Genomic DNA, 15,546 nt, shown 5'->3' on the forward strand with positions numbered 1-15,546 from the left:
ATTGAAACATAAAAAGGTCAATGCTTAACTAAAATGGTTAGCAATGACAAGTAATTGATTGACGTAGGTGAGGGCAGATTCCAGACTCAGATTTCCACAAAAAGTAGCCTAGACTATTTCATAATATATGTCAACATTATTAGCGTTTTTATTTATTATAGTTTTATTATATTAAAGTTCACTTTACATTCCCATTAATTTTTTGTTGGTAATTATAACACAAAATGCATCCACCATTAAGTTAAGACTGCATCTGCTGGGGTATACTAGAAATCAGAGTACTTCCGGTTTCCAAGCAGTTTAAACCGAGTCAGCTGGGAATCAGCTTATCCTGTACGAGTCGTTACACAGCAATCACAGCTGCGTGTTAAACTCCAAAACCTCAGTTTTAAGGAGTACGGTTTTAAAGCGCAGCAATGCTAACTGACAGAGCAATTGGCCAAATAGGTTGTCTCGCTACTTCGTTGCTTGACACCCAATAATGGAATGGCGCTTTTCTAGACACTAAAAGACGTGTTACAGTGAAGGGGGGACCTCACTAACCACCACCAGTTCTGTAGGCCTCTTCAGGTTCTGATGATCTCTGAGGTTCTGTTGATCTCTGAGGTTCTGTTGATCTCTGAGGTTCTTATGATCTGAGGTTCTGTTGATCTCTGAGGTTCTGTTGATCTCTGAGGTTCTGATGATCTGAGGTTTTGTTGATCTCTGAGGTTCTGTTGATCTCTGAGGTTCTGTTGATATCTGAGGTTCTGTAGACCTCTGAGGTTTTGTTGATCTCTGAGCTTCTGATGATCTCTGAGCTTCTGTGGATCTTTGAGGTTCTGTGGATTTCTGAGGTTCTTTCTTCTCTTGCAGGGCCCCATAGAGAACGACGTGGTGATCCATGTGGCCCTGATTGCCGAGAGCCAGAGGTACCTGTCGCCTTTTGAATTAATCTAAATATCTTCAATTCCTATGAGAGTGTCTGAACGTAACACGTGTTTAAATCACACAGGATTAGCACTACTGCCCCTAGTGCTCGATGTAAGTACCCCACTCTAAAGCAGGTTCATTAGCACTACTGCCCCTAGTGGTCGATGTAAGTACCCCACTCTACAACAAGTTCATTAGCACTACTGCCCCTAGTGGTCGATGTAAGTACCCCACTCTACAACAGGTTCATTAGCACAACTGCCCCTAGTGGTCGATGTAAGTACCCCACTCTACAACAGATTCATTAGCACTACTGCCCCTAGTGGTCGATGTATGTACCCCACTGTACAACAGGTTCATTAGCACTACTGCCCCTAGTGGTCAATGTAAGTACCCCACTCTACAACTGGTTCAGGTTCAGTTCCAGTCTATCAAAGATCTCTCTGTGGTTGGGCGGTGCCTCCACCCCTCTGGAGACCTTGGCTCTGTCAGAAGTGATCTGATCTATCTGCTCTCTGAGGTATAGGACGAAGGCGAGATCGGAGCACAGTGTTCCTCTGAGATACGCCCCCACTTTATACAACAAGCTTTAAACATGTGCCTGTGTGTGTGTGTGTGTGTGTGTGTGTGTGTGTGTGTGTGTGTGTGTGTGTGTGTGTGTGTGTGTGTGTGTGTGTGTGTGTGTGTGTGTGTGTGTGTGTGTGTGTGTGTAGACTACAGGTGTTCCTCAACACCTATGGGATTCAGACTCAGACCCCCCAACAGGTGGAACCCATTCAGATCTGGCCTCAGAAAGAGCTGGTCAAGGTAATGCTCACACACACACACACACACACACACACACGCACGCACGCACGCACGCACGCACGCACACGCACACGCGCGCACACACACACACACACACGCACACACACACACACACACACACACACTAGGGATGAGTCGGTCGCGACCGATTCGTTCACAACGAACGAATCCCGAACGTGAACGACAAGAACTGGTTCCCCAAAACAAGAAGAACTGGTTCTTTGATTCTTTTTTTTTTAACATAAAACAAAAATATGGTCACGTAAATAAAATATACAAACGAACAGAGCTTCGTCTCCCCGCGACCTTATATCGATTGAGTCTACAACGTTCTCAAAGATTCAGCCAATGAGAGCTAGCAATGGTGTTGCCATGGCACCTGGGTAAACAAATGACAAGATGGTAACGTTGAATTTGCGCGCTTTCTCTGTCTGACGTATCTTGGGTCATACCATTCGACGTGGGGCCACTCATATATCCCCCTACATTTCCGAAAATAGACTTGACCTCCATCTGTTTATTGGATAAACGCATTTCCCAATCCCAGGAGTCTTTGCTCCATTCTACGTCAATTCAAGAACAAACAAAGAAATTAAACTGCAGTTCGTATTTTTTATTTATGACCATGAAAGTTCTGTAATGCCTGAATAATGAAGAATTAATTGTAAAGTAAAATAAAATTATAAACATAAAACCATGAATGACATATAGAGAGTAAGCAAGTGGTATAAATATTGGTGGGACGTTTGGTTACCTTAAATTGGCTTTATGCTCAGGGCCGTCTCGTGGGGGGGGCAGGCACCTGTGATATTCCCTGTCAAATGACGTAATCTGACGTCACGAACGAATCAAAACGAACGAATCAAACGAACTAATCGTTATAGTGAACTGAACTGAAAGAACTAGTTCCCGGAAAAAAACATTTTGCACAGCTATGAAGTTCCCCTGCCCATTGATGAAGGTGCATGCTACATGTTGTCTTTATTTAATTTTGAATTGGAGTACAGTACGTTGGTAATTTGGAGAATCTTTCCTGGTCCAGAGATGGGTAATAATTCCCAGCCCATATCAGGAGGCCAGAGAGAGGGGGTTTATGCTGTCAGCCGAGAGCGCTGGGAGCCTCTCACTCCATCTGCATGTTAGTGTTAATGGCATCAAGTCCTCGACTCAAAACGGGCCCTCATCTTACCCGAAAGGCTGTCCATCCACTCACTGGGAGGGTCGTCCTCCCATTCATACCAGGAAAAGTTCTGAAATCCACCTCGACGATCCTGTGTCCTGTGTCCAAGTCGGGTTAAAACACACCTCCAATGTCTTGTGTTCTCTCTCTCTCTCTCTCTCTCTCTCTCTCTCTCTCTCTCTCTCTCTCTCTCTCTCTCTCTCTCTCTCTCTCTCTCTGTATATCTCTGTCTCTCTGTATCTCTCTCTCTCTCTCTCTCTCTCTCTCTCTCTCTCTCTCTCTCTCTCTCTCTCTCTGTCTCACTCACTTTCTCTCTCTGTCTCTGTCTCTGTCTCTCTCTCTCTCTCTCTCTCTCTCTCTCTCTCGCTCTCTCTCTCTCTCTCTCTCTCTCTCTCTCTCTCTCTCTCTCTCTCTCTCTCTCTCTCTCCTTCCATGTATCTGATGCTCTGACGCCCAGCTCTCCACAGGGCTGTGCTGTAGTGAGTCAGAGTGAGGCGCTGTGCTGAATGTTAAACCAGACAGCTCACAGACCAGTCCTCCTCCCGCAGAACCACAGGCCTTGGAACCCCCCACCCCGATGGACCTTCCCCTAATTTGTATTCAGGGAACAGACGTATGAAGTGTTTCCTCGTCTGGGTCTCCTCTCTCCTCTCCGTGCTGCTCCCTCGGGTTTGTCAGTTACAACTTAATTAGGAACCAATTAACATAAAAAAAAAAGGTATCTCAATATTTGCTTTCTTATGTTTTATTACATGAGTTATTCCTAATTAGCCTTCCCTTAGATGTCTGCTACTGTTCCCTTCTGTTGGATTCTGAAACACATGAGAGCAGACAGAGGGCCACAGCGCCCCCCGCTGGTGGCCGTTAGGATGGCGTGAGGAGAGTGAAGGGACAGAAGGCGGGAGGGACACGTAGTCACAGAGGCACTCCTGACCACTCAATGCAGAGGAACCATGGAAACCAGCAGGAGGTGAAGATGGTGCTCCACATTTGCTGTCCTCAGAACAGCCCTTTCCAGAACGTCACCACCTCTTTCACCTCACATGCGGAGTGGTCCAGAGGATATGAACTGTCTGTAGACAGCAGAACAGACACTCATCTCCCCGGACTACAGCCATTCTAAGGCAGTACTCTGCGCCGTGCAGAGGTCTTCACTCTATGTGGTTCCTCTCCATCATTGGAAAAAAATCCTAACTTGTCCCGTATTTGCATAGGTTTACATCGGATAAGTTCTGATCTAGCTGGTGAATATGGGACCAGTCGATATAATGAAGTTTTCTTTTTGGGAGGATGAGACCTTTAGACTACTACCTTGACACTTACCGACACACTTGTGTGTGTGTGTGTGTGTGTGTGTGTGTGTGTGTGTGTGTGTGTGTGTGTGTGTGTGTGTGTGTGTGCCCTTAGGCATATCGTTTCCTGGCTGTCAATCAGAAGCTTGGGCTGAGTGGGCGTCCAGAGAGACCAGTGGGCTGCATCGGGACCTGCAAGGTACACACACACACACACACACACACACACACACACACAAACACACACACACACACACACACACACACACACACACACACACACACACACACACATTAATACACACAGACACATACACACACACATAAACACACACACTCACACATGCACAGGCCCGCACCCACACAAATAAACATTATACATATTGTATATTTGTCTTATATATTTATATGTGTACATATATACGGAGAGAAATCGATATTGAGATGGCGCAATTTCATTGGTTCGCTATCTCGGGATATTTGGCAATATCGCATGATTGAGATCTCAAACTGGGGATATTATTTTCATCGCGGGGAGCGTGCTTGACGGTCGTCACGTCACGCTATTAAAAATAAATAAACTGCTGATAAAAACAAATAAATCCAGACAAAAAGTGTTATCTGGCTTATTTTTGGAATGTTCACGCCTAGTATATACTTAAACAATTATTCACCTCAGGATCCGTGGAAAGTGGGGAATAGCCCTTACCCTAGTGGCTAGGGCTGCAGGATATATCGGCTATGTACGATATATCGATATAATTTCCAAGGGGATACAAGATTTGACAATATCGTTTATATCGATATGCGTTAAAATGGTCAGTTTCCCCCTCAAGCGTCTACAGCGCTTGCCTTGGAGACTGTGAGCGCGACCCCTCCCCCTCCCACTCTGTCTTTCCGAACGTGCCGTGTGCAAAGACGCCTCATTCCCGCCCCCTCACAACACAACAAGCATTGATGATACCCGTAAAGAAAACGAGACGGCGGCGGGAGACGAAATTGTTTCAAAGAGGAGAAACAACGGCTCCATAATGTGGAAATAGTTTGGGTTTAAAAAAAACAGATGAGCAGCAGCTGCAGGTCATCTGTAGAGAGTGTAGCAAAACCGTTGCGACTAAAAGTGGAAGCATGACAAATCTGTTCCACCATTTACAGCAGCGGCACAAAGTGCAGTATGAGGAATGCGTAAAACTCCGTGGCTGTGCTGCTGCATCACCGGCCGCGACAGTTTCTTCTGCCCCGAAACAAGGGCCGGCGCTCACCAGTGCCCTCTTGTGACGGTCTTAATTAATTAAAATATACGAAACCAGCAAAATGAAACCAAACATGCTCCCAAATGGAACGGAGAAGGGAGGGGGCGGGGGATTAAAGTTACGGCGCACTGAAACCTTCACTATAGTACGCAGGACAATGCGACAAAGCCAATGCTCTTAATGTTAGCTAATGTGTTTAACCTAAAGCTTTATATTGTATAGGTGATTATTTTGTGAAGAAGGTGAAAAAAGTCCCTTTTTTTTTTTATATGTTCATTCAATTCTGTTGAAAATATCGATACAAAATCATATGTTGCAGTCAAACTGACATATGTTTTAATAAAAGTGCTTGCAACATCTCACATGTGGCTATTGACTTACAAAAAAAACATCTAACCCACTCTATAGAAAATATCGAGATATATATCGTATATCGCCATTCAGCCAAAAAATATCGGTATATCATATTTTGCCCATATCGTGCAGCCCTACTAGTGGCTATTCCCCACTATTCACGGGGCCTTTGTGAATAATTGTTAAATATAGAGAGAAATATGGATGTATGTGTGTGTCTAACTTTGTGTGCGTCCGGTGATTTGTGTTTATGTTAATGTCTGTGTGTCTTTATTTTTCTTTTTGTGCACCTATTGATATGTTATACATGTTCATATGTTTGTGTATGTGTCTTTGTCTACATGCCTGTGTGTCTTTGTGTGAGTCTTTTTGTGCGTGTGTCTTTGTGCATGCCTGTATGTGCCTGTGTCTTTGTGTGTCTTCATGTGTGTCTTTGTGTTATCTGTGAGGGGCCTCCCTAAACGTCCAGCTGAAGGTCACACTGTCGCCCTCGAGATGCATTCTGAAGACATCAGCAGCAAATGATTCCCGCCTCGTTTTAGACGACATTATAATGGCACATTTATGGCCAAGAAGGCTGACTGCCACAAACCATTATCGTCAGGGTCCCTACTGGAGCTGCTTTCTTTGTCTGTGTATATGTGTGTTGTTGTGTTTCTGTAATGAGTTTGTGTGTGCGAGTGCTTGTGTGTGTCTGTGTGCGAGAGCATGCGTGTGTGTGTCCACATGTTAACAATGTGTTCCATTAGTGCTGTAACACCAGTGTGTCCTGGGCGCTGAGCCACTGGTTGATGTTGGTATGTTTCTGTTATCCCAGTGTTCCCAGTGGCCCGCTGTGTGTCCACTGGTTGATGTTGGTGTATTTCTGTTATCCCAGTGTTCCCAGTGGCCCGCTGTGTGTCCACTGGTGGATGTTGGTATGTTCCTGTTATCCCAGTGTTCCCAGTGGCCCCGCTGTGTGTCCACTGGTTGATGTTGGTGTGTTCCTTCAGATCTATCGTATCCTGGGTAAGACGGTGGTCTGCTACCCCATCGTGTTCGACCTCAGCGACTTCTACCTGTCCCAGGACGTCATGCTGCTGATCGACGACATCAAGGTGGGGCAGGTGGTGGTGTTATTGGGCCAGACCCTCATCATGGTGTTATAGGGTCCGGACCCTCATCATGGGGCATGGTGTTATAGGGTCCGGACCCTCATCATGGGGCATGGTGTTATAGGGTCCAGACCCTCATCATGGGCTATGGTGTTATAGGGTCCAGACCCTCATCATGGGGTATGGTGTTATAGGGTCCAGACCCTCATCATGGGGTATGGTGTTATAGGGTCCACACCCTGGTAGACCAGGACTCTTTAAGACTCATAACAATGTACTGCATGTACAAACCTGAGCACACATTCACACTTACTACATCATCACTGTAGACATCATGTGGTCAAGTGGAGTTCATGTGATGGTGTGGAGGTCATGTGATAGTGCTGAGGTCATGTGATGGTGTGGAGGTCATGTGACATGTGGAGGTCATGTGATGGTGCTGAGGTCATGTGACGGTTTGTGTCCTCTGCAGAATGCCCTGCAGTTCATCAAGCAGTGCTGGAAGATGCAGGGACGCCCTCTATTCCTGGTCCTCATCCGGGAGGATAACATCAAGTAATAACACAACAGCTACACCCTCTCTCTCTCTCTCTCTTTCTGTCTCTCTTTTTCTTTTGCTCACTCTCTCTCTCTCTCTCTCTCTCTCTCTCTCTCTGTCTCTCTCACTCACTCACTCACTCACTCACTCACTCACTCACTCACTCACTTACTCACTCACTCACTCACTCACTCACTCACTCACCCACTCCTCCCAGACCACAGGTATAGCTAAAGGCTCTGCAGTAGCAGCCGGCTCATATGAGGAGTTGTTGCTCATTGTCTTAGCTGGTGTTACTGGAGGCTGTTCTATATTTCTGCATCCGGTACGTCATGAACTAGGGCGTGGCTAGGCTCCCATGATGCGGAAGCAAATCGCTCCTTGATGTTCCCCTGCGCCATTGAGCACTTTCAATAGGAATGAATGGGGCACCATTTTGTAGTCCGCTGTCCTTTCTATAATATGTCCATGGGGAGGAGTCAGGAGTAGGCTGAGGGGAGGAGTCAGGAGCAGGCTGAGGGGAGGAGTCATGAGCAGGCTGAGGGGAGGAGTCATGAGCAGGCTGAGGGGAGGAGTCAGGAGCAGGCTAAGTGGAGGAGTCAGGAGCAGGCTGAGGGGAGGAGTCAGGAGTAGGCTGAGGGGAGGAGTCATGTATTTGAGTAGCAGTAGATCAACGTGTTCCCTCCGGCCACCAGGGGGAGTCGCTTCAACCCGGTCCTCGACATGCTGGCTTCCTTCAAGAAGGGCAACATCGGGGGGGTCAAGGTTCACGTGGACAGACTGCAGGTTGGCCTCAGCTTACATTAAACCTAAACGTGAATGTAAAGTTGATACCTCGGCGTTGTGCTCGTGTCTGACCCTCGGTGTGACCTTTGACCCCAGACCCTGATATCCGGAGCTGTCGTGGAGCAGCTGGACTTCCTCCGCGTCAACGAGGCAGAGTGAGATGTCCTCTTTATACCGACAGGAAGCACTCAAATGTACATCCTTAATTAATGAAGTGTGTGTGTGTGTGTGTGTGTGTGTGTGTGTGTGTGTGTGTGTGTGTGTGTGTGCATGCGGGTGCGTTCGCGTTCCCAGGATCCCTGAGTTCCAGGCCCTGGAGGAGCTGGCTCTGCCCAAACACTCGAAGGTGAAGCGGCAGTCCAGCACGCCCAATGCCTCGGATCTCGAACAGCAGCCCGAGGTCGACGCCCACGAGTGGAACCATCGGCCCACCCACGAGATCATGCTCAAGTTCCACGTGAGCCAGGACCCTAGAGGACCCTTAACTCTAGAGGACCCTAACTCTAGAGGACCCTAACCCTAGAGGACCCTAACCCTAGAGGACCCTAACCCTAGAGGACCCTAACCCTAGAAGACCCTAACTCTAGAGGACCCTAACCCTAGAGGACCCTAACCCTAACCCTAGAGGACCCTAACCCTAGAGGACACTAACCCTAACCCTAATTGATCAATTGGTTTTGATTGGGGTCATTTTAATAGAGAATCAAGGGATCTTAAAGCCATAGTGCCCTCAGACTGACCTTGTGTGTCCGTCTCCACAGGAGTCAGACTGTCTGGCAAGCCAGGCTCAGCTGGCTGCCATTCTCCTCCGAAGGGAAGGGCCTCACCTGCTGGCCAATGACGGTGAGCCACACTTCTGATAACAAGCCTTCAGCCGAGCTTCCACTCTGGCCATTGGTCGAGAATAAGGAGCAACCGCTAAGGCTGCAGGTCATTCTTCAGATCAACCAAACCTATTTTGTGTCTACACATGGAGCTGATTCATGGTCATTGAACAGTTTCTACACATGGAGCTGATACATGGTTATGGAAAGGTTTCTACACATGGAGCTGATACATGGTTATGGAAAGGTTTCTACACATGGAGCTGATTTAGACTGCCTCCTGAATACCCAGTCTGCATGCTGTTAGTGTGCAGGCTGTTAATCTGCAGGCCAACAGCCACTCAGTCCTTCAGCGGTAGACCTGAGATCAGAGTTCTCTTCATGTGCTCAGTAACATTAAGCCAACCTTCTCTTCTGATTACAGAGAACCTGCTGGAAGAGCTGGAGAAGATTTATCGAAGAGCTGGAACCAAGAAGCTTTGGTCAGCTTTGCCCAACACACACACACACACACACACACACACACACACACACACACACACACACACACACACACACACTCAAACTTATACACACTAACACACACACACACACACATGCAGACACACGCACACAAACAAATACACAGACACACATGCAGACACACACGCACACACGCACGCACGCAAACATGTACTCACTCAGCATTAGACATTTTATAGTGGATGTGGAAGCAACGTTGTTTTAAGGATATTTTAACAACTCCACAATTTCCTTTTTTAATCTTCCTCTCCTGTCTGTCCTTTATCAAACCATTTATTTTCCCTGAACCGTAACATAACCGCCACTCAATCTGGCAACCCCAGGCTGGCAGTGCGCCAGGCGGCGGCCACACTAAAGAAGTTTGCCAGCTCTATCGCGCCGCACATCACCACTATCCTGGTGCATGGGAAACAGGTACCAGCAGGGAGGGCCTGTATGCACGCAGCTAGTTGTGAGCTATTAGCTGTTAGCTGTTAGCTGTTAGCTTGGCTGGACAACTTTTGCACACCATCCAGGAGCCGGGACGTTATGGATCGGAAATATTAGCAAAATGCAACGTATTTCAACGTATCCTTGAAATGTAAATAAAATGCTTTCTTACCTTTAAGATGGCGTCTCTAAGGCAATATTACACAAATGAGTTAACCTCAGAGTGTTTTCAAGCTTTATCCCCGTTTCCTCAAAGTAATCCACGCTGGCGTTTCAACTTTGAACTTTATCTAAATCTGAAACTAAGATGAGAGTTCTAGCACACTCCCTTGAGGATCGCCAGGCTAGCTTTGTCGGATTTGTAAGCATAACTTGATGCTGTTTGCTTAATCTTTATGACCTGTCTCTTATCTTGATCCATTATTCATTCGCTGCATGCTTCTGCATTCCGCCGTTTTGGGTTTGTTATAGGATGTCTGACAGACGGCTCAGCGGCTTGTTACTAATGTTCTCTGGAATATGTATCTTATGTTGTTGTAATACATCTGACGCGGGCACACAAGAATTAGCTTAGGGCTCCGTCTGAATCCAAAAGCTCGGGGCTAACCTCCACCTCTGAAAACACGTCAATACAAACTTGATTACTTTCTCATTCCCCTGACACGAGAAGTGAAGCTTGAAACAGGTTCCCCAGTGTGTGAGCATAGTGATGTTCTGATAGGTTCCCCAGTGTGTGAGCGTAGTGATGTTCTGATAGGTTCCCCAGCGTGTGAGCATAGTGACGTTCTGATAGGTGCCCCCAGTCTGTGAGCGTAGTGACGTTCTGATAGGTTCCCCAGCGTGTGAGTGTAGTGACGTTCTGATAGGTTCCCCAGCGTGTGAGTGTAGTGACTTTCCGATGGGCTCCTTCCGTCTCCTGTCGTCTCCTGTGTTCCTCTGCTTAATGCTGCTTTATTTGTGCTGACTCATAATTAAATTACTTTTAATTGATTTCCTTAAGTAACTTAATTTGTCCACGTCCAGGAGCCGTTCTCCTGGGAGGAAGACATCTGTTAATGTCTCCTAGGAGATATAGCGACTCTATAATAATTATGTCTAAGGCATTTGCTCGGCACTTTATTAATGTCTTCATGTTCTTTATGAAGTCATGAAATGGTAAATTTTGTGGACCACCTGCTCATATGGTGCCTAGCTGATCTCTATAATACTGGTGTTCCACACCACCATGTCCTCCTGAAACAAGAGCCTCCAGAAGCAGCTCTAGAACACCCTGCACCCTGCCGTCTGTCTGTCCTCTAGAGCACCCTGCCGTCTGTCTGTCCTCTCGAGCACCCTGCCGTCTCTCTGTCCTCTAGAGCACCCTGCCATCTGACCTCTAGAGCACCCTGCCGTCTGTTTGTCCTCTCGAGCACCCTGCCGTCTGTCTGTCCTCTCGAGCACCCTGCCCTCTGTCCTCTCGAGCACCCTGCTGTCTGTCCTCTCGAGCACCCTGCCGTCTGTCCTCTCGAGCACTCTGCCGTCTGTCCTCTCGAGCACCCTGCCGTCTGTCCTCTCGAGCACCCTGCCGTCTGTCCTCTCGAGCAGTGTTTCCCAAACCTTTTTTCTGGGGACCAATCTTTTTTAAATTACAAACCATCGCGACCCAATATAAATAATAGTACAGTACTATCAAAAACATGCTTCTTGTTTAAAGTTTTTTTAAATGCTCATGCCGAACAGGTAGGCGTGTATTTATGGGCAGCTATTGTTATCAAACAGTCAATCAATTAGTTAAGATAAGATAAGATAAAACTTTATAAATCCCCTGGGGCGAAATTTGGGTGTTTCAGCAGCAAGAAGTAAGACAGTCAAAACTGAAACTGTAGAGATAGATGCAGAAATAGCGCCAAAGTATCTCTGTAAAAAGTTTTTTTTGTTTATTTTATCTACATTTATTTGGCGACCCAATTAAAATCTTTCAGACCCACATTTGGATCGCGACCCAGTCTTTGGGAAAGACTGCTCTAGAGCATGTGGCGCTGATGGCTGTGATATGTTTGTGTCCTGCAGGTCGGTGGTGCGGCTCGCTGCTAGTCTGTTAACTAAGCTGGTGGACAGCCTTGCCCCCAGTATAACTAGTGTGTTAGTGCATGGCAAACAGGTAAGAGGACCTAACCCTAACCCCAACTGGGTATACCATATAGTATACTGTATACTATATCGTATATCAATGTATAAACTACATAGTATACTATAAATAACATAGTATACTGAATATATTATCTAATTTATAGTATACTATGTAGTTTATATTTCGTTGTATTTCATTCTGGACTCCTAGCAATTCTGCAGTTTAAGAGAGGCTCAGATTAAGGCTCAGAGTGAGGCTCAGAGTGAGGCTCAGTGTGAGGCTCAGATTGAGGCTCAGATTAAGGCTCAGAGTGAGGCTCAGATTGAGGCTCAGATTAAGGCTCAGATTGAGGCTCAGAGTGAGCTCAGAGTGAGGCTCAGATTGAGGCTCAGAGTGAGGCTCAGTGTGAGGCTCAGATTGAGGCTCAGATTAAGGCTCAGATTGAGGCTCAGATTAAGGCTCAGAGTGAGGCTCAGATTGAGGCTCAGACACTGAAATGTGGCCTCGCTCTTCAAAGACGAGGCTTCTGCACCTCAGAGGAACAGATTCCAGATTAAAGGAGATAAAGCGTCTCCATCAGTCAAAGCGGCGAGCTATCATTATCCCAAGATAGAACGCCGGAGCCGCAATCAGGGTCCCTGTGCGTGATGTGACACACCCCCAGAGAAAGCGATACAAACACACACACAGACAGACAGACAGACACCCACAGACACCCACATGAGTGCATCTTAAGCACGTGTGCAGCAATACTAGTGGACCATCGGCCCTCGTAGCGCACCCTGCGCCGTGTGTGTCATCATTTGGCTGTGCTGTTTGTGTGTGTGTGTGTGTATATGCATGCTTTTGTGTGTGTTTCCCTGTCCTCTTGACGTGTGTCTGTGCGTGCGTGTGTGCGTGCGTGCGTGCCCGGCCAGGTGACCCTGGGCGTGTTCGGCCAGGAGGAGGAGGTGGTCTCCAAGCCGCTGTCCCCGGGGGAGATCAAGGCCTTGCTGTACCTGCGCTGCGCCCCAGAGGGGGGAGAGAGTCAGGCCGTGCTGCAGCAGGAGCTGCTGATCCACATCGGCTGGATCATCTCCAACAGCCCCCAGCTGTTCAGCGGCATGCTCAACATCAGGATCGGGTAGGGGGGCTGAACATCTGGATCGGGTAGGGGGGAGGGCTGAACATCTGGACCGGGCAGGGGGGGTGACATCTGGATCCAGGAGGGGGGGGCTGAACATCTGGATCGGGTAGGCTGAACACCTGGACCGGGTGTGGGGGGCTGAACATTTGGATCGGGTAGGGGGGTCAATGCAAGCACTTCTTATCAGACTTCTATTTTGAATAAAGAAGATTACAGACAACAAAAAAAAACAGAGAACCAAAGCGAGAATATAAACGACATTTGAGTTTAATTTCCTGATTCCACAAAGTCGACATAGGCCCCGTCCACACACAGAGCCGATTTTTTGGTGAAACCGCATAAGTCTTGTGCGTTTCGGCTGACCGTCCAGATGGAGCCGGCGGATCCGGTGCCCGAAACCGCACATTTCTGAAACCATGTCCGAGGGTGGTGTCAAATCTATCCTCGATTCCAGACCTATGCGGCTTCGTGTTTGGATTCGCGTGGACGCCTGAAACGCAAACGATGACGTCATTAGCCCCCCCACCAAGTGGGCGACATCAGAGTTGCTTTAAATTTTTTATTTATTCTTATATTTGTATACTTTTTGTAGCTTTAAATATAGCCCCTTGATAAATTTAATTACAAACTGTACATTAAAAAGTATTTCTGCTCAATTTAAAAGGTTGAATCTTCTCGTGACTGATTGTTTGTATACAGTGCGCAGTCTGTATGTGCGCAGGCTTGATGCGCTCCACTTTTTTCTGTGGAGAACCGCGCCTTGAATGTTTGCTACAGCGTTTCTACAGTTCGATGCGGTTTCGCAATGACTCCGTCTTTACGGAGATATTGCTGAACCGCATAAAGCGAAACCGGATCGTTTTCACCCGTTTCGGCTCCGCGTGGACGGGGCCATAGTTCAGACAAAAGGTCCCAGAGATCAAGGAGAGGAGGTCCTTTGATCCCGTTTCAAACACTCTTTATTGTGCGGGGGCGACAGAGAGCTCCGTGTAACACCGCTCCCCCCTCTCTGGTGTGTCCCCCCCCCCCGTGTCCCCAGCTGGATCCTCCAGGCCATGCAGCACGAGCTGAAGATCCGTGCGGGGGAACTGCCGTCCCAGGATGTGTACCAGCTGTCCCCCAGCGACGTCAAGCAGCTGCTGCTGGACGTACTGCAGCCGCAGATCAGCAGCAGGTACACAACTACACACAACTACACACCACTACACACAACTGCTACACACTGCTACACGCAAATACGCACTACTAACACCACTTGCACCACTACATACCACTACAAACCACTACCACCACTACACACCAGGGGCGGAGTGGCGCACTAAAAGCCAACGGGAAAATTCTGACTGGCCCGGCCCACCACCGGCCCTCCACCAAGTCTGCGCATTTGGGGAGGACTTAACGAAATATGAAATCTGACCACTAGATGGCACTACGCAAATGCACAATATTGACAATAAAGTGTAGGTTTAAAGGTACGGCCACACTGAACGCGTTCCGCGCGTAAGATTACGCGCGTAACGCTCCTAACCTGACGCTTGATCATTGTGTGTCACAAAAATGGTTCAACGCGCCCACGCAGCTAGATGAGCCCGCCCAAAAGCGGAGGGGTCTTGCTTCACCCTGAAGGGGCTTATTTTCGATAATGACCGGCAACGTTCTATACATTATCCCGCTTATTACACAGCTACTTGTCAAAACGAAAAAATAACTTCTCATGGTGTGTCTTTTTACAATACATTTTTTAGTTTTTAGTTTTTCATTTTTAGGCAAAAGGAACATACAACAAGAACATACACAAGGAACTGCTGTCTCGGAGTTCAAATTAAACGTCATACAAAACATAATAAGCTTAGATACCAAAATGTTTACAAATAGACATGAAAAATTCCAAAAAACAAAACAAGCAGTGACTATATAAAGTTAGGAACACAAATAAACAGTTAAAAGAAAGTACAAAATATATATATATAATTAAAAAAAGGGGGGGGGGGGGGGGTTCAGTCTTGGGCCAGGGTTGATAGAGAATTGAAATAAGTTATAAGAGAATCCCATTTTTTGTATATTTATTAGCCCAGCCATTCACTGTTAATTTTATCTTTTTTATTTTTACAAAGAACATAACGTCTTTGAGCCAGATTTAAATTGATGGGGGATTAGGGGATTTCCACATAAGTAAAATACGGCGTCTTGCCAGAAGGCTAATGTTTCTGATTGTAAGGCTGTAATATGGGGTTGTTGAGATGGGGTTCCAAATATTGCAATGAAGGGGAATGTTTTAATTTTGCTCCTAGAGCCTTTGTCATGATCATAAAAAAGTCA

General features: G+C 47.0%; 1 protein-coding gene across 3 annotated transcripts in view; it reads left to right on the top strand.

The window, feature by feature from the left end:
* The window catches only part of phkb (phosphorylase kinase, beta), a 93,987-nt gene that overhangs the window by 63,947 nt on the left and 14,494 nt on the right, over positions 1 to 15,546 (top strand). For 2 of the 3 annotated variants that reach the window (XM_030377189.1, XM_030377191.1), the window contains 13 exons: positions 856 to 911; positions 1,626 to 1,719; positions 4,307 to 4,390; positions 6,791 to 6,895; positions 7,365 to 7,447; positions 8,126 to 8,216; positions 8,313 to 8,371; positions 8,511 to 8,673; positions 8,978 to 9,059; positions 9,465 to 9,522; positions 12,041 to 12,131; positions 13,019 to 13,224; positions 14,267 to 14,401. In XM_030377189.1, the coding sequence (XP_030233049.1) occupies positions 856 to 911; positions 1,626 to 1,719; positions 4,307 to 4,390; positions 6,791 to 6,895; positions 7,365 to 7,447; positions 8,126 to 8,216; positions 8,313 to 8,371; positions 8,511 to 8,673; positions 8,978 to 9,059; positions 9,465 to 9,522; positions 12,041 to 12,131; positions 13,019 to 13,224; positions 14,267 to 14,401 (1,307 nt within the window). Of the gene's footprint in view, positions 1 to 855; positions 912 to 1,625; positions 1,720 to 4,306; positions 4,391 to 6,790; positions 6,896 to 7,364; positions 7,448 to 8,125; positions 8,217 to 8,312; positions 8,372 to 8,510; positions 8,674 to 8,977; positions 9,060 to 9,464; positions 9,523 to 9,885; positions 9,977 to 12,040; positions 12,132 to 13,018; positions 13,225 to 14,266; positions 14,402 to 15,546 lie in introns of all 3 variants that reach the window. The other variant, XM_030377190.1, reaches the window with a different exon arrangement.

Source organism: Gadus morhua, chromosome 14 (genome assembly GCF_902167405.1).
Source record: "Gadus morhua chromosome 14, gadMor3.0, whole genome shotgun sequence".
In the NCBI taxonomy this organism is placed as follows: Eukaryota; Metazoa; Chordata; class Actinopteri; order Gadiformes; family Gadidae; genus Gadus; species Gadus morhua.